This window comes from Daucus carota, chromosome 3 (assembly GCF_001625215.2).
Source record: "Daucus carota subsp. sativus chromosome 3, DH1 v3.0, whole genome shotgun sequence".
Taxonomy (NCBI): Eukaryota; Viridiplantae; Streptophyta; class Magnoliopsida; order Apiales; family Apiaceae; genus Daucus; species Daucus carota.
The window spans coordinates 11729052-11745889 of NC_030383.2; the positions used below are offsets into that span (position 1 = coordinate 11729052).

The 16838-nt window shown below is 36.1% G+C and overlaps 4 protein-coding genes across 6 annotated transcripts; 2 read left to right on the forward strand and 2 right to left on the reverse strand.

The window, feature by feature from the left end:
- Positions 1–4481: 4481 nt before the first annotated feature.
- Positions 4482–5688, reverse strand: LOC108214343 (protein SOB FIVE-LIKE 5). Of its 3 annotated transcripts, none has more exons than XR_010289731.1 (4): positions 5158–5685; positions 4977–5071; positions 4828–4903; positions 4482–4753 (listed from the first exon to the last, which is right to left on the reverse strand). XR_010289731.1 is itself a non-coding variant. In XM_017386295.2 (4 exons), the coding sequence occupies exons 1-4, from the start codon at positions 5500–5502 to the stop codon at positions 4743–4745; spliced, it is 504 nt and encodes a 167-aa protein (XP_017241784.1). In that variant the 5' UTR covers positions 5503–5681; the 3' UTR covers positions 4482–4742. The 3 variants fall into 3 exon arrangements, 2 of the variants coding, with proteins under 2 accessions (XP_017241784.1, XP_063944921.1); XM_017386295.2 differs by having other exon boundaries at positions 4977–5048; positions 5158–5681; XM_064088851.1 differs by having other exon boundaries at positions 4977–5688.
- A 1782-nt stretch (positions 5689–7470) lies between these two features.
- Positions 7471–11816, reverse strand: LOC108212241 (nucleobase-ascorbate transporter 7). The gene is made up of 14 exons (XM_017383966.2): positions 10946–11816; positions 10500–10597; positions 10232–10408; positions 10043–10143; positions 9871–9946; positions 9728–9787; positions 9424–9608; positions 9167–9263; positions 8897–8983; positions 8758–8816; positions 8446–8537; positions 8168–8245; positions 7895–8055; positions 7471–7789 (listed from the first exon to the last, which is right to left on the reverse strand). The coding sequence occupies exons 1-14, from the start codon at positions 11106–11108 to the stop codon at positions 7571–7573; spliced, it is 1653 nt and encodes a 550-aa protein (XP_017239455.1). The 5' UTR covers positions 11109–11816; the 3' UTR covers positions 7471–7570.
- Positions 11817–12079: 263 nt separating this feature from the next.
- Positions 12080–14640, forward strand: LOC108213454 (exocyst complex component EXO70I). The gene is made up of 2 exons (XM_017385249.2): positions 12080–13019; positions 13154–14640. The coding sequence occupies exons 1-2, from the start codon at positions 12219–12221 to the stop codon at positions 14486–14488; spliced, it is 2136 nt and encodes a 711-aa protein (XP_017240738.1). The 5' UTR covers positions 12080–12218; the 3' UTR covers positions 14489–14640.
- Positions 14641–14765: 125 nt separating this feature from the next.
- On the forward strand, positions 14766–16614 carry LOC108213583 (uncharacterized). Its single transcript, XM_064089791.1, has 4 exons — positions 14766–15419; positions 15507–15905; positions 16035–16122; positions 16490–16614. Exons 2-4 carry the CDS (start codon positions 15873–15875, stop codon positions 16612–16614), a joined length of 246 nt encoding a protein of 81 aa, XP_063945861.1. The 5' UTR covers positions 14766–15419; positions 15507–15872.
- Positions 16615–16838: the final 224 nt, after the last annotated feature.

Genomic DNA, 16838 nt, shown 5'->3' on the forward strand with positions numbered 1-16838 from the left:
TGCCCTCCTCACCAACATTGACGAAGTAATTACACAGATCAAATTCCTGGCAAAATTATCCTTCTCTTTACAATATCTTTATTAAGTCTGGTAACAGGTTTCTGACTGTAACTCTGACTTGCTGATTACATAATGTAGTAGGTTATTTTTAATGATTTGTCAGTAACCTGTATCTGTAAGATTAGCTTCTATCTTGTTTTTCCTCGAACCAATAAGAATGAATCTCGTATTATTTTTGACAAAGGCTGCAACACAGTTTAGAATTTTTTGCAGACCTTTCAGTTTCAAATTGTAGATATATCCTCTGTAAATTTGCTCCCCTCTTTGATTTAGATGTTTGATTATTAAGTTGATTATTTTTATACCAAACTGTGCCCCCAGATTTATTTTTGCTTGTAAGTAGTGTTTGAGGAATGTGTGTTCTACCTGGTATCTCGGAAACAATAGATTTAATATATAGAAAATAGATCCAAAACTTTTTATGTTGGAAGAAAAGCTTAAGAACATAAGCATCAAGCCGGTTATGAGGTTATGTCATCTGAAATGTGATTCCAGATATCTTTCCCAGTTTTTCTTGATTGTTCTTATGTCATCATGCTCCTTTAGAGAGAAATGTTGAAATATATATTCTGCAGCAGCATACTCTTAGTCACTCCTGTGTAGAACGTGCTACACCTGACAAAAAGGTGGATTGAAAACTTGAGTTGAGGTACAAATGAAGGTCACCAGTATGAGCATGTGATGCACTGTGATAACGATATTAATGGTTCAGTAATTTAGCAAGGGAAGATGTAGGTGACCTATTCCTTCAGGCTTCAGCCAAGGAATGAAAATCGTTCTTCTTAGGGAAATACTCGATTAAGATAATTAGTAGGTGACCGACCCCAGATACAGCTCAGGTAGTGTCACAGAGGGCCTGCAGCCCTACACCAGTCAGGTGGGATTACGCGACAAACTTGATGATAGCTGCTTGAGTTCTCTGTATGCTTCTTGAGCAATGTCTCTCATGCATTGCAGTTAAGTCTTGGTACTGAAATTGCTAGGTAGTCCTATATTAGTTTCCCTCGTTTTGATTGTTAAAATTTCAGAATTTCTGTCTGGAACCTTGATATTGTGTGTTAATTTTCAAGTGTTAAGCATTTAGTTGATCTAGATTCTCATGGTGACAAAGACTAGTCTTCATCCTGCAATACATTTTTATAATTTTGTGCCCTTGTCTCTATAAATTTGCTGTAGGGTCTTGCCTGCAGAATTCCAAGAACCTTTAGTAGGGTAGAGATTACTTCATTCTTATTTGTCTGTTTCAATGTATATCAATAAACATGAAAGTTTATTTGGTCCATTGAAGTCCTACAACAAAGCCACTGGCAATGGAGCTGTGAAAAATATAAGATATTTCAGAGGCCTTATATGCCGTCTGCTGTAATATTTCATCTTCTCCATGAGAAAAGGATGCAAACAAACTGTATTTCACAGGAAGTAGGAGGGTGAAATGCAAACACGCATCATCTCTGTTACCAAGATTCTGTTCCGCGAGGACAAAATTATATATTGAACCAGGACCTCAAATCATGAAATCATACAAGTTCAATAATGGGATATTTGTAATGAATCAATCATTCCTTGATCTGCAGCTGCCAAGCTGGAGGTGGGGCACCTTTTTTGTCTGCGTTCCAGAAAAATCGATGCTCCAGGGATCTTCCTTATTACAAGGTTTGTCCTGTTTAAGTTTTTAGCTGCTTTTGCTTTCCAAATACACTTATTTGCGGAATGAAAGGTAAGAGCATCTCCAAGAGGCTCTTAATTTAGGCTCCTAACTTGAGATTTGAGGAGGGAGAGGAAAAATGTTGCTCCAAGAGACTCTTAAGTGACTCTTAAATCACTAAGAGCCTCTTGTTTCTCTCTCCTCTCTCCTCAAAGTTAAGAGCCACCATATGGCTCCTAACTTATTTTTTCACAATAAAAAAATCCTTCCCTCCAATTCACCTCCATCTTTCCTTCTCTTTTGTTATAGTGGAGCCCAATATATGAATAAAATATGAAATAGAGAAGAGATGTAGAGAGGATTGTTGGAGTTTACACTCTTAACTTTGTCCTAAATTACTAAGAGCCACATTTTTTATATTATATTTAGGAGCCAACAAGGAGGCTCTTGGAGATGCTCTAAGGTTGCAAGGGCCTGAAGATATTACATGCACATTGGCCCTTAGTGAGTACAGTTCTATTATATTCATGTCATATTTGTCTGATTATCATCAGTTAAAACCTTGATTATTTTTTAGCTCTAAGAGGAGTTCTGTTTGCTTTAATCTAGCATGTAAACTTGCATTTCTGCGGATTTCAGGATATAATGTTGTACAATACACTTGCATTTCTGAGGATTTTTATATATAATGTTGCACAATACGTATTGTACAACATTATATCCTGTTAATTCTTAACGGCGTTGTGCAGTTTTTTAAAAGTAGTAGAGGAAGACAAGTCCTCCGCACACTTTTGTTTGGTTATGTTATGTACTAGTGTCTCTGATAGGACTGTTTCTATCTGTATGTCAATCACCACGTTCATTACAACCTTGTGTATGACTGTCGATGCTCTATATTACTCGGAGGAAAAAAGAAATTGTAAAACACTTTCAAGTACATTTCAAGTATATACCGTTAGTCGATATCAAAATTTTATGACGGAAAGAGTGATGTGTTAAAGTTTATCCGATATGACATCTATCTATTTACATCTATTTCAAAGATAAATGCGTTATATTGCTGATTTGGCTAAAAAGAGATGTTACCCAATGAGATAGGTCAAAAGGTGCCACATTGGATAAATTTTAACACATCTGCTCTTCCTGTTATAAAATTTTGATGTTTACTAACAGAATATACTTTTTAGTGACTTAAGTAACCAATTTGTTATCGTTTTGAGTTTGATGACCAACTTGATATATTAGACAAAAGTGTCTCATTTGATTATTAACTCGTACTTAATACAGAACCTACTTGTTTAGTTTTGATATGTACATAAGATTAAAGCAGTTTGAGGGTTTGAATCTCATCTTTTTATTGTCTCATTCACATGTTCTGTTTATGCTATTGTAGTATTAAACTCTAGATGTGAGTGAACATGTTTGTCTGACTCTACAAGTTTATATTCTTCATCATGTATAGTAGACTTTTTAATCTGTTTATGCACGCGTGCGGATAAATTCAGAATTTCATCAATTTATTAGGCGGCCAACGAGTAATTAAAACTTAAAATTGTTGCTCATACACTAGTTTATGAAGGCGAGGACAAATTCTTGTGTCTGGGATCAGACAAGAGATTTGACTTATGATCCCATAGAACATGAGTCTAGCTAACCTGTACTGCTAATCTGCATACAGAATATATTAGTTTATGCATTCACTGGCTTGTGCAATTCTTCCACGCATGTAGTACACACTTAATCACAGTAAATGGATCCCGTATATCTCACTCGGAAGTAGAGGCCGAGAAAAATGACATTCTTAGTATAAATAAATTGAATATATGATTTTGTGGTAATATGTAGTTTGGGTCCGGGTCTAGGTCCCTAACATGCATCATACTGTTGGCGATTTTTTCCCGCTGAATGACATTAAGACTAGATTTTTGATGAAAATACATAAGATTATGGTATCTTTCTAACGGAAAAATTACTCATTCTAGGTTCTTACTATCCACCGGGTTTTTTTCCGCTGAACGTATGATTGTTTTGAACCATTACCCATATAGTTTGTGTGGACATGTACATAGCTGGGAGGGTTTGTCATTATCCAAAAATGTGTTGTGTGGCATTTCCCAAGAAAAATGTTGAAAGGCTAAGGACGAATTAGAGATTTGGAAGGGATGCCCATGAAAACAAAGTTGAATTATTGAATCAGTTGGTGTTGTTATTAGATGGATCATATACATATTGTGTAGCTGTCATTAGGTGGTGGGGATGGTGCTTTCGGCCCCTTTTCAACAAAAGACTCACCATTTGTCATCAGAGTTCCATCATAAAATTGTCTTGTTTGTGTTGTGAATCAAGTATGTTTACCTTATGTAACCACTTGTGTTGCTTTTCGATAAGCTGGCATTTCTCCAAGTAGAAGAGGATGTTGTATGCGCCTCTACTTCATATCTTCACACACTAAAATTGCATTCTTTCTGTTTCAGTTGAGCATATTGATATAGTATATTCGGTTTCGTTTGATTCAAACCCTTGGAAACATCATCTTAACTAAAATAGGGGAAAATCGCGTTAGGGGCGTTCTCAGTTCTTCCCGTGGATGCAGATGCATGAGTCTTATGCACCAGGCGCCAGATACATGTGCCTATTTGCATTAGTTAATAACATATTATTATTTGAAGACCGGCTTTTGCTTGGTTGTTCAGGTTTATTATTTGAAGTATAAACATTGATTGTGTTTGGCAATTCGAGCTTTTTATGCAGAATATGAATTGAGAAAGAACAGAAGGATCTTAAATTCTGGTACTGCCCATTTATCTCAAAGAGTTTTAATTTTTATGTGCTCAGGTTGTTTCCGTTTGCACAGACAAGAACAATAGCAAATATGAACAAATTAATAAAGATAGTAAAAAAAACAGAGGGAAAAAGGGCAGGATCTTTGAAATCTACTGCATTGTTTTTCTTTCCCTCTCTTTGTTGAGCAGCAGTAGCAGATACAGGACACAAGATTATACATTATGAATGCCATCCCCTACTACGACTTCCTCTCCTACAAACCACCTGTGTCGTAAATCAGCACTGTTAGTTTGTGAATGTGTGTGTACAGACATGTGTGCATAAGAGCAGCCACGCACCTGATTTATGTGAAGCTGCTTTTCCAGAAACAGAGGATTTCAGAAAGCCAAAATGTTTCCGCAATCCAGATTTTCCCTGAAAACAATATTAACTCAGAATGGTCTAAACAAATAAAAGTTTTGGAGAGAGTAACATGTTTGTGGCATACCTTCTGCTGAGTTGCAGAGGAGCTCTGATTTTGCATCATTGAAGCTTGGTTGGTGGAATGGCCAAACTTGTTCTAGAAATGCATGCATTAGTAAACTGCAACGTACCCAATGGCCCGTGCACAAGTGAATAACAAAGTAATCAAAAGACTCAGAGCTTTGTTCCAGAACAGAGAATGATACCTTAGCAACAGGGGAGCTAGCAGTATCCACAAGATGAGTATCCTGCAGTTTCTTATCTTTTACTTTACTCTTCTGCTTCTTTTTCACCTGCTCTAAGCCCGAAGCTGAAGCCGAAAAGTATGCAGAAGAGCGATCTCCATCTTGCATACATCGAGGGCCTGACGATGCATCAGAGACCATCGACAAATCCTCAGTTTCTGGATTTTGCTGATCCACATTAAGGCCAATGCTTCTCCATTGGTTCTGATCATACTGATAAGCAGTAGTAGCTGAGGTATGATCCAGGTAAGCCGTCCACCCGGATTCACACCCACTGCTACACTCAGAGGTGGACATATTATTCATGTTCCTCACCTTCTGAGAGTGTGTTTATGCTTGTTGCTTATTCACAGGGGAATATATAGAGCCGAATATATTTTACATGTGATTTAGTGGAAGTATATGAAGAGTGAAAATAACATGGAGCAAACAGTGTACGGTATTATGAGGAGCAAATCATTCCTACGACAGGATGTTAGGAAAAACCACCTCATTCTTTACTTTTGGATATTACATGAAGTACCTCTTTATATTTTAATATTAAATTCTGATCCATGATATACAAATTTCAAGATAGATTATGAGCGAAAAAAAATCCTTTATATAATTTAAATTTAAATTGTTAATACATATACAGGGTTGAAGAAAAATATCTGCTCCCTGAGCTTTTCTCGTCATGCTACAAATATCTGTATGTTATAAATTATCTTTTTAAAAATATGATTGACCATGATAATAAATTTTATTTTATGAGTAAATTTTAAAATGTCGGTAAATGTTTACAAAATTTCATAAAATATTGGCTGAATATCTAAAATAACAATCAGATTTTTCCGCCGTTATCTTTTAAAATGGTTGCCGCCAATCCTATATCATTTGTAACATCCCACACTGATTCGAAATTTTATAAATACATGTGAACAATTAATGTGTACTAATGTGCTAGTACTTTTGGACTGATGTTGGTTCCCATATGTATCTAATTATAGACTTGAGATGTTATTGGTTCTAATATGTATCTAGTTATGAACTTGGTGTTATAAACGGTATCAGAGCTTACACTTTTGGACTGACTTGTGTTGGGTTGTTGAGTTCACTGATACCATCTAATTGTGAGTTTGAGATGTTATACTATTAGTGATCAAAAATTAAAAAAATATATTTCAAGATGGTGGAAAAAAATTTCACATCTATCGTCAACAAATTTAATTACAATCTTGAAAATATTCTTTAGTTTTAATTTTTAACTACGTATTTAATGAAAATTAATAATAATCATTTTTTTATAAACGGAGAAAAATTCCGATGAGAACCTTTGTTGGTTTAAAAAAATAAACACTATCTTGAAATTTACTAACACCTTTTTTTATCAAATATTCGGCGAGCCTCAAGTCCAAAAAGCAGAATAGAAATACATGTGCGTGTAATCAAACCAGAGCCACAGACAGTTTAGTGTTAGAAATACATGTGTGTCTAAATGAATCAATATGCTAGCTGGTTCATTTTTAGTTTTGAGGGGTCATGGAAAGAGAAGATGAAATAAAATAATTGCAAGATGGTGATAACGGAAAAGGGCAGCCAAGGAGATAACGGGAAATTAAAAAAACTACATGAGACATTGGTGTAAGAGCCAGGCCAGCTCACTGCCACCTTTACGTCTCCTTATCTATTTTGGACGGGTCATATTCGGGAAAACGCTGGGCGCACATAATTGTGTACAAAGACATGCACATAATGACATGTGATGGATTTTAATTGGATGGCCCCTCTGCATTTACACCAACCACCCCAATTAAAACCCGCCACATCATTTGCCACATTATTATGTACAAATTTTCTGTACACAATTATGTGCACCTAGCACTACTCTTTGATTCAGATGTAAAAATAAGGGGATCCGGTATATATTTAATTTAAATATTTAAATTTTAGTTTTTTTAAATATTATTCTGTATTTACAATTAAATATTAAATATAAGCTCAAATTTTAAAATTCAAGAAATTAAATTTAAAGTTTCATTTGAATTTTATTAAACAAAATTTAATCAACTTAACTTGTATAAATCAAACCATGATTATCTAACTCATGAGTTTATAAGTTATAAGCACACAAGAAGTTAATAATACTAATTTTTATTTCAAAATTTCTAATTTTTTATTAAACAGTTTAATCACTTATAAGTATCAACTTACTTCTAACATTTATTTCACTTCTTTATTTTCACTGAAAGACATTTATTTTAAACTAACCCAAACGGACCCACAATTTTTTCTTCTAACATCATAGGTTTGGAATCTCAAATTGTTAAATGAAGTAAACATGTAAATTCATGCATGCATATGTTGATAAATTTGTATACAGTTATAATTATAATTATAAAGGAGGGAAAAGCTTGTTAAGGTTGCCTGGCAGCTTATAGAATTCATCACTTCTAAGATCTGACTTGTATGATCTGAATTTCTCCCACCAATGCAATCCACTGTCCTTTTGCTGTTCATCGCTCCCGCGAGGAAGAGTTTGATCCAGAATTAACGCCACAAAAGCAGCCACTGTGACATGAGATCCGAAGAAAACAGATATCATGTCATTGAACTGCATGGTAAGAAATATGGCACATTAGGAATTAGAATGAAAAGAAAATGGATCAGAGGTTGAAATTGTGAAACTGTTTCAATGACAAAGCGTATCGCGTGTTACCCATTTGGCATTTGTGTGTATGGGACCGTATTGATAGATGATTTGATGCTCTCTGAAGTACTGAGGAATTGTGAGACCAAGGGAGAAAGAAAAGCCTAATATAAATTTTGTTCTGAAGCTGTTGATGTTGCAGAACTGAAGGTTACCAAGTCCTGCAGAAGCTGTACAGGCAAGGTGATCAGTACTCATTCAAAATCTTTTCATAGAGCAATGTAGAGCTCTGACTCTGAGTTGCAGGAAACTTGGGAAAATTTATATTCAAGAAGGACTTACAAACGTATCCGAAGAGTATGCAGTATAATGCTGCTACTATTGGCATTGGAATTGATGCGAAAATTGCTCCAAATTTTCCTAAAAACATCATCAGAAACAGAAATATGAACAATGAGAAAGAAAATAACTACTCAACTCTATATGAAATGATTAGATATGTATATATTTAATTGCAAATGATTTAGAAAAAAAGAAACAGAACAGTTTCATTAGATTTTTGGGAGATCCAATGACCAAAGAGTTTTGGGGAAATCTAAGACAAGGATGAAGTATGTCACCTATGACAGAGAATAGAATCATGAAGCCAGCTGAAATCTGAGCAACTCTTCGACTGGCAACTCTTGTTAGTGCCAACACGCCAGCATTTTCTCTATGGAAAGAAAAACAGAGAGAAATTTGCACCTGATCAATGCCTGGTTGGCATTTTTTAGTAGTTTATACACAATGTATAACATAAAAACTGGAAAATTAATGCGAAATAGCACAAATATCCAAATTTGACAGTAACGGTCCATACAAAGGGTGTAATAATATCCAACCGTAGCAGAAATTTGAGTAAATTTTGATACTAAAAGAGTCAGGTTTGTTACACTGATGCTGTAGATCCCGTCACACTACCGAAGAATGCATTGAGTAGAGTTCCGATCCCCTGGAGATTCAAAGATATCAACATAGGAAGTCAGTGTCAATAAACAAACAGAGTTTGGAAGAGGACTATAATGTACATACCAGCCAGCCTATACCGCGGCTCATAATAGATGGTGGCACAGGTGTTGCACTTCCATACCTCGCTGTTGCAATAAATGTACCAGTAGACTGCACATCACATTTTAGCTAGAGATATAAGAAAGTGTCCATCAAGTTCTTTAGGCATCAATTCAACAAGAAGTAAACCCGTATACCTAATTATAGTAGCAGATTATGAACTTCTTAAAGAAGATTATGACTTTTGACAATTGACGAAACATATATGGAATAGCTAGGTCATATGAAGCAAACCTCAATAGAAGCAACAAAAGAGGAGACTATCACAGCAAAAGCTTCTCCGGTTGTGAATGTCGGAGCCCCCCACTGGAAAGGGTAAGGAAAATAAAACCTGCATGTGGTCAAAGCAAAATCTAGTTGAATCACATTTCGGTATTAAAACACAGGCAGTTCATTAAGGTACATTTTGTTCTTCAGAAGCTCAAACACATCCAACTAGCTTAAATTTTCAGTAACTTGTTATTATTTAGCTAAAGCAATAAATCACTTACCAGGGAGCTGCATTGACAAGTCCAGCACGATCCGTGCGACAACTAGTTAAAGCATCCGTAGATTTCTTATTTGGACCATCACTCCAAGTAAGAATGCCTGCATAAATCCATACAATTGCAACAGAGGCTAGCACTGCAAACCGATCACATAAAGGTCTTTTCGATTTTATATATGGAGGAAGGTACTGCAAATGAAATAAATAACCAAGATTATGAGTGCACTTATGGTAAGCAAAAAGATTCATCAATATTAATAGAATAAACTTTTATGCAAGTATCTAAACTAAATGGAAGAGGTGCTTGCCTGTGAGATTGCAATCATTATTACCAACTCTGGTAGCCCAATCGCGATACATTTTGCCAGCTAAAAATAAAAAAATTAACGAAATACATTATATACCAGAGTGAAAGCTTTGTGGATGTAAACAGAAGCTATTGAAGCCTTACCATTGGAAATGCAAGATAATAGAGTCCAAGACCAGTAAATGTAACAAGAGGAACAGCTGATAGAGGGCTAAGAATCCTACAACAGAAAGACGATTCACGGATTACATATCAAGTGTAACAAAAATTTGCTAAAATTATTCAATAAGGAGTGATCAGTAATAAGTAAGGGTACCTTATAACATTTCTCCACAATCCAAAAAAACCCATAATCATCTGGAAAGCCGCGGCAACAATAAGAGCACCCTGTATCCCTGCCATTGTCTGGCTAAACCGCTGAAATGTCATCCAAATTTCCAACACAAAAATCAGAAAGACTAGAAAGCCAGGAAAATAAAAACCAGATATCACAACTAAGTCAAACCTCGTGGGGATCTTTTATTCTCTGATATCTTTGTGCTTGGATGATCGAAGTTATGGGAATTGTAAATGCATATGAACCACCGACTATTGATGGAAGCCGGGTACCAAATAAGGTTTGTGCTAGTGTATTCAATCCTGAAAGGAAGAGCTGTGTTTGTATCACCTGAGCCTTGTGAAGCTGCAAACGCAAAATTGTATTAACATAGTACTATGTATTCAACGTCATATTTATCTAAGTAGTATTAATTGATAACAGAGCTCATTCTTACATTGTCACCACCCATTTGCGGAACTAATATACTTGGAATCAAAACTGTCATACCAAGAACCAAAATGTAATGCTGGAACCCTAACAACACTGCTTCAACTGCAACAAATATTAATATATGAATGAAAATTATTTCTGATGAATGAGTGAAACTGAAAACATCGAAACAAGCTAGAAATGGAGCAAAATAACATGGACAAAAAAATGCGGAACTTGTTTGAAAACATGATAAAACTGTTCTCCGCTGAGTGCAAGCCTGTATAGTATAAACACGAGAACAACGAGAATAATTGTTCTGCACTTTTCAAAAAGGACATGCAGTTTTTTTTTTAATATTGTATTGTATTGCTTCTCACGCTAAAACATGTTTCCAAACATGTTCTCCGTAGAGCGCGACCGTGATATATATTAGCCGATACAAATAAAGGAGGGACATGAAGAACTGACACCAAGGAGGGTGACTTTGTACACAGCATTGAACATCGGCAAGCTGCTCCATGACCGGATGTGGCTTTAATTCAACTTTTTTTGCTCCTCCTCCTCCACCGCCACCACCACCGCCACCCTGGGATTCAGCTTTCTTTGCTCCTCCATCACCTCCAGTAGACATTTTTGCAGGCAGTAAAGAAATGAAACACCTGAAAACAAGTTGTGTGGCAAGATAATATGGTATAGAAACTTGAAAAGATACATAGTATCAGAGTGATCATCTGTAACTTGTAAGAAATCATAAATTTGGCTATTAATTGTATTTATTGGGTCATAAACTATAATTATGATCATGGTATATTTGGAGATATCAACCTTAATTCTACCGTTACACAACTAATTACTTTGTATAAACTTAAATGAAAATCTTTTTATCATGCTATTTCACCAAACGCAAATAGTTGACAAAATCATCTATTTTTTTTTTGTTTGGTTTGAAAACGTAACCAAGGTTGATGAATAAATTATGAGATTATTATATTCTGAGTATATTAAATATTTGCACATCATACCTAGAATTCTGAGTAGTATAAAATATTCGCACATCATATTTTTATTTTAAAAATGTTGATACCGTAAACTTGCATATATATTGAGGGTCAAACTGTTGTATGCTGTCGACATATGTTTGCTGCATCTTCTCACTTTCGATCTCCAAAGATATATATTCAGCCACACACCTATTTATATTCAACCTCAAAGGTATCATCTGGCCCAGACAGCAAATTTATTCTCACACACTTAGCAAAATGATAAAATGTTTATGTTCTTTTAGTGGGCCTATTTTGACTATACAAATGTGTAATATGCTATGTATAAATTGTTTACACAACTTTCTTTGTCCGGCTCACTAAATCATTTCAATTTAAGTTGACATGATCATTAAATCGATATCGGAATACGTATAAGAACTCGAATTATGTTTATGGTCTGATTCAAAGCGGACAATATCTGTTAAAAAGTATTACATGATCCGACGTATGCATGGACTTGTTCAATACAAAGCTAGAGACAGCATAGATAGAAATCTCCGTTCTCTTTGTTTCCACTTGTAGTTGCCGTTTTGTCATAGTTTCAATCGAGCCTTATATATTTGTCCTCTACCCCTCTGTTTTATTCTCAATCTTGCGCTCTTTTCACCACTATATTAATTATATCCTCAGCAAATGCAATATACTCTGCAAATACTTGCGTTCTTCAGAAACAAGAACTCTTGTTTTGTCTCAGAAAAATGTCCATCAACTCGAATGAAGATGATCCCACTCTCGCGAAGCTCGAATCCGCGTGTTCTGATCTCAAGAACCTCCTTCATGCTTCATCCAGCATGGAAACAAGCCTGACAAAAATTGATGAAAAGTTCTTTACCATGAAAGAAACTTTAATAGTGGCCTCAAAAAGAGTGGCTCCTCTGCAGACACTTTCTATAGCTACTAAGGCGCTTGATTCGCGGATAAATCGTGCTGTCTCTCCTGCTCTGGCATTGCTGGACAGTTTCAAACTCTTTGAGTCACTGCAGAGCAAGCTGATTGAGCTGTCTGCAAAATTAGCTGAGAATAAAGTTCCTGAAAAGCGCGTAAAGTTGCTGCTTGAGTTTGTTGATTGTGTTGATAATCTGAATAGAGCTATTAATATGATTAGTCAAGAAGGAGAGCCGGCAATTCAGAGGTTGCAGGAAGTGGTTGAGTTTTTGAGCAGGACTAAAGCCACCGATCAGTATCGTACTCATAGACTTAAAGAGACTTTGATCACTTTGAAAGTTCTTTATGAGACTGAAGTTGATGCTATGAAGTTTGATGGATTGCTCGACGAGGCATTGCTGAATTTGCAAGATGAGTATGAGTATTGCTTGCAGCAGTTGAAGCATCCGAATATCGGGGAGGTGGCAAATGGTGGTAGTGATGATGATTCAGTGGTTGAGGTGGGGGAGCCTTCGGATTTGGGTAGTGAAGAGGAGATTGAAGTTCTTAAAAGAATCTCGGAGACTCTTGCTGCTAATGATTGCCTGGACATATGCATTGATATCTTTGTCAAGGTACTTAATCTCACAAAATGGTCATGTCTTACCAAATAAAACTAAATAGAACCTTATGATTTATGATACTAGTTGAAATCAATCTTGTAATTGAAGTTTGTGCTATGGAGCTGATGTTTATGATCTATGAACAGGTGAGGTATAGAAGAGCAGCAAAAGCGCTGATGAGATTGAGCCCGGATTACCTCAGAACTTACGATCCACAAGAAATTGATGAGATGGAATGGGGGAATTTGGAAACCTCCATCTCTCTATGGATCCAGCACTTTGAGCTCGCGGTCAAGACTGTTTTTGTATCCGAGAAGAAGCTGTGTGACCAAGTTTTAGGCAACATCATGGATGGAGTCATTTGGCCTGAATGCTTTGTAAAAATCGCGGACAAGATCATGGCCGTCTTCTTCAGGTTTGGTGAAGGTGTGGCAAGAAGCAACAAAGAGCCTCAAAAGCTCTTCAAGCTATTAGACATGTTTGATTCGCTAGAGAAACTAAAGCCTGAATTTGCTGAGATCTTTGAAGGGGAAGCTGGAGCTGATATATTTTCAAGATTTAGAGAGCTTGAGAAGCTTATTGTTCATGCATCCACCAAAGTCTTTTGGGAATTTGGACTTCAAATTGAAAGCAACCAAGATGGTTTACCTCCTCCACAAGATGGTACAGTCTCAAAAGTCGTTCGTTACGCCATCAATTATCTCAAATATCTTGCTACTGATGCTTATAGTTCACCTATGGCTCAAGCTCTGAGAACTGAACAAGTTTGGAAAGCTGGTGTTCTTTCAAAACCTGAAACAGATGAAAGTTTACTAAAAAACGCCATATACAACATCGTCGAAGCTCTTCAACGCAACATAGAGGCCAAAAGAGGACGTTACAAGGACAAAATCTTGCCTCATATCTTCGCGATGAACACGTACTGGTACATTTACATGAGGACTAGAAACACGGAACTTGGTACTCTACTAGGGGAGCAGTACATGAAAAAAAGGTACAAAATGGTTGCAGAAGAATCTGCTTACTTGTACCAAAAGCAAGCTTGGGGAAGTTTAGTAAGATTGCTTGACAACGAAGAGAATAACAGACTCAACAAAGAAGGACTTGGGCCTTTGGTAAGAGGCAAAATGGAGGCTTTCTTGAAGGGCTTCAATGAAATCACACTAAGGCATAGAAGTACTTATAATATACCAGATGAAGACTTGAGAGAACAGATGAAAGAGGCTACTATTAAGCTTGTTGTGCCAGCATATACAGATTTCTTGAATACCTATTCATCTGTTCTGCAAGTTGAGTCTTATTTGAGTCCTGAATCAATGCAAGGTGTTTTGCTTAAGATTTTTGGTGGTGGCAAACCAGGAAGCAGCAACCGAAGGCGCGACAGAGTGATGCAGGGAAGGAGCTCGGTGTCTATATCGAGTGATCGGAATTCAGAGAAAATGGACTTTAGGAGGACAAAATCAAGTGCAAGTGAAGCATGAAAATATTAACTGGATTGGTAATAAGATCAGTGTACAATAAACAGGTTCAGTGATAGGCATTAGGCACTTGTATGTTTCTTGGTTTTGGGAATTACATATTGTAGTACTTTTGTTATTGCAATGTCAATATATTCAAATGCTTGTGTCTTGAACATCAACCTCTACTTCATGAGAGAAGGATCACGCAAATAGCTATCCCTTAAATCCCTTAAATCATAAATCTTGAATCCTATTTCAATGGCTTTTTACACCCCCTGCCCCAAGAGTTCATACTTATTTACAAGAAATGCCATCCAAATTTCTGTTTTTTATAAGTTTTCCACCTCACAAACTTCCAGCACATGCTCACTTCCCCTTTCTGTAAAATTTGGACACGTGTTCTAGACCACGTGACACTGTCCAACCCATTCTACAGCCCAAACTCTACCCTCTCTTCTGCCATGTCTTCATTTGGCAACAGAACAAAAAGAAACTCGCTGCGCAGTACAGGAGCTTTCCTATTTCGTGATTATCCCCAGCCGGTTCACAGTTTGACCATGATACTGTCTTCAGAATATCATTTGATTTCAATTTCAGTTTCGATTTCAAATTCAAAACTTCAAACCAACATGAAAGGAAGCTACACCATAGAACACATCTTCTCCACCTATGAAAGAGGTAAGGTTCCCAGCTGCTTTATACTTTCAAATTCCAGCATTATATTAAACTTGAATCTTTTCCATTGTTAAATTATGTTGTACTAAAAGAGGATACCTCAGGACGAGCTTCTGTTTTTATGTTTCTTATTTCTACATTTGCTTTCTACTCGGTTTGTAGTGGTAATTTGGGGTCTGATATATCATTTGTTAATCTGTTTCTTTCATGGATTTTAGGGGTTTTTTCAATCATCTCAATCTGGATAGTTTCCCTGCGTTGAATGGGGATGGTTCTGGTGAAGTCATGGCCTCTGTTTTTTGTTTCGTAACTAAATAAATGTCAATCTACATCTGACTATTTTCATTTTTTATGGGAGACTTAGGTTCCAAATGGAAAAGAAGAAGGCAAAATGTGGAAACAGATAAAGAAAATTTAAAACCATCTGAGGAGGGGAAGCCCAACACTGGTGAGTTTTCTTAATGGCTTAATCTCTCTCTCCCCCTATCCGCTTTCTATATCTATCTCTCATTTTGTTTCTTTTTGCTGTGAAATTGTTTGATGAAATGTCTGAAAGAAAAGGCTCATAATTTTCACACTTTGAAAGTATATTTCTTATTTAAATTAATTGCTTGATTTTGGGATGTATATGCAAGTTGCTTTCAATATTTATTGTTTGATACTAACTTATGATGCAGTATATTTGATTTAGACGAAACAAAGATGCAGATTGAGGATCCTGGCCAAGTGTATGGCCATGTTGTTACTGTATGGACTTTGCGTTGTAAGTTTTGATGAAATGTCCAGCAGAAAAACTTGATAAATTTGTCAATTTTTAGGTTTTTTTATGATATTAATGTCCAGCAGTGCAATTTGTGTTTGGATGTTGAGATTGTGGTTTTTGTTATTGTAGATGGGAGATCTTTCTGTTAAGTTTAGTGAGGAGAATCGCATCGCTGCTCAGGAGGCCAAGGGGAAGGCTGTTGAAGCAATTTCTGAAGGTATTCTGCTTTTGGCTTTGTGTTTGTGTGTGAGTGTGTTGTGCGGAGTGGAGTGTTTGACATGAGAATTTTATGAGCAGAGCACATTTAGATGTTGTATGAGAATTATTTCTGTTATATGAGAATTTAATTCGTTAATTGGAAAGTATTGCTTAATACCTTCTCCTAATGATGATAGAACATATTCTTACTTTTACGGAACTGCCAAACTGAAATTAGCAATTGAAGTTCTATGCTAAGTTGAATAAATTGTAGTATGTATATATGGTACCGTGTTGGCAATTGTTGGTTGTATCTTTATATCTACTATAATGATACCCTTTTATCCTATAAGTCTCCTTACGGTGCTGTTTTTTAATGTATGCAGGTGAGGTCAACTCATCTTTGCTTGGAGAAAGGGAAGACATGACTTTTCGTTATAAAAGGGTTGATTTGCCGGATATGCTGGAGCGCAATGAAGCAAATACCCAAGGGAAAACAGACAGCGGGTGAGCAGTAAGATTTTAACAATACTGAAGAACTTTAACAATATTTGTTTGCGATATTTGTTGTTTGGATGACAATCTATAGTTTAAAGTGTTGACAGTATGATAACTATATAATTCAAACCAAAAGCTACTGATGTTGCAATCTTGAAGGTTCCCCTTTATGGCTAATGTTATGCCAAAACTAATCATCTATGTTACACTTCAGTACTGCAAGAAGATAGCACTAAA

Bases quoted from the DNA above. Each gene is read 5' to 3' on its own strand.
- LOC108214343 (XM_064088851.1), bottom strand. From the start codon at position 5,502: ATGAATAATATGTCCACCTCTGAGTGTAGCAGTGGGTGTGAATCCGGG. The intron at 4,904-4,976 runs GTATGCCACAAA...TATTGTTTTCAG, and splicing joins CCTCTGCAACTCAGCAGAAG to GGAAAATCTGGATTGCGGAA.
- LOC108212241 (XM_017383966.2), bottom strand. From the start codon at position 11,108: ATGTCTACTGGAGGTGATGGAGGAGCAAAGAAAGCTGAATCCCAGGGT. The intron at 9,788-9,870 runs GTAAGGCTTCAA...TTTTATTTTTAG, and splicing joins ATTATCTTGCATTTCCAATG to CTGGCAAAATGTATCGCGAT. The intron at 9,609-9,727 runs GCAAGCACCTCT...TTTCATTTGCAG, and splicing joins TAATGATTGCAATCTCACAG to TACCTTCCTCCATATATAAA.
- LOC108213454 (XM_017385249.2), top strand. From the start codon at position 12,219: ATGTCCATCAACTCGAATGAAGATGATCCCACTCTCGCGAAGCTCGAA. The intron at 13,020-13,153 runs GTACTTAATCTC...ATCTATGAACAG, and splicing joins GCATTGATATCTTTGTCAAG to GTGAGGTATAGAAGAGCAGC.
- LOC108213583 (XM_064089791.1), top strand. From the start codon at position 15,873: ATGGCCATGTTGTTACTGTATGGACTTTGCGTT. The intron at 15,906-16,034 runs GTAAGTTTTGAT...TTGTTATTGTAG, and splicing joins TACTGTATGGACTTTGCGTT to ATGGGAGATCTTTCTGTTAA. The intron at 16,123-16,489 runs GTATTCTGCTTT...TAATGTATGCAG, and splicing joins TGTTGAAGCAATTTCTGAAG to GTGAGGTCAACTCATCTTTG.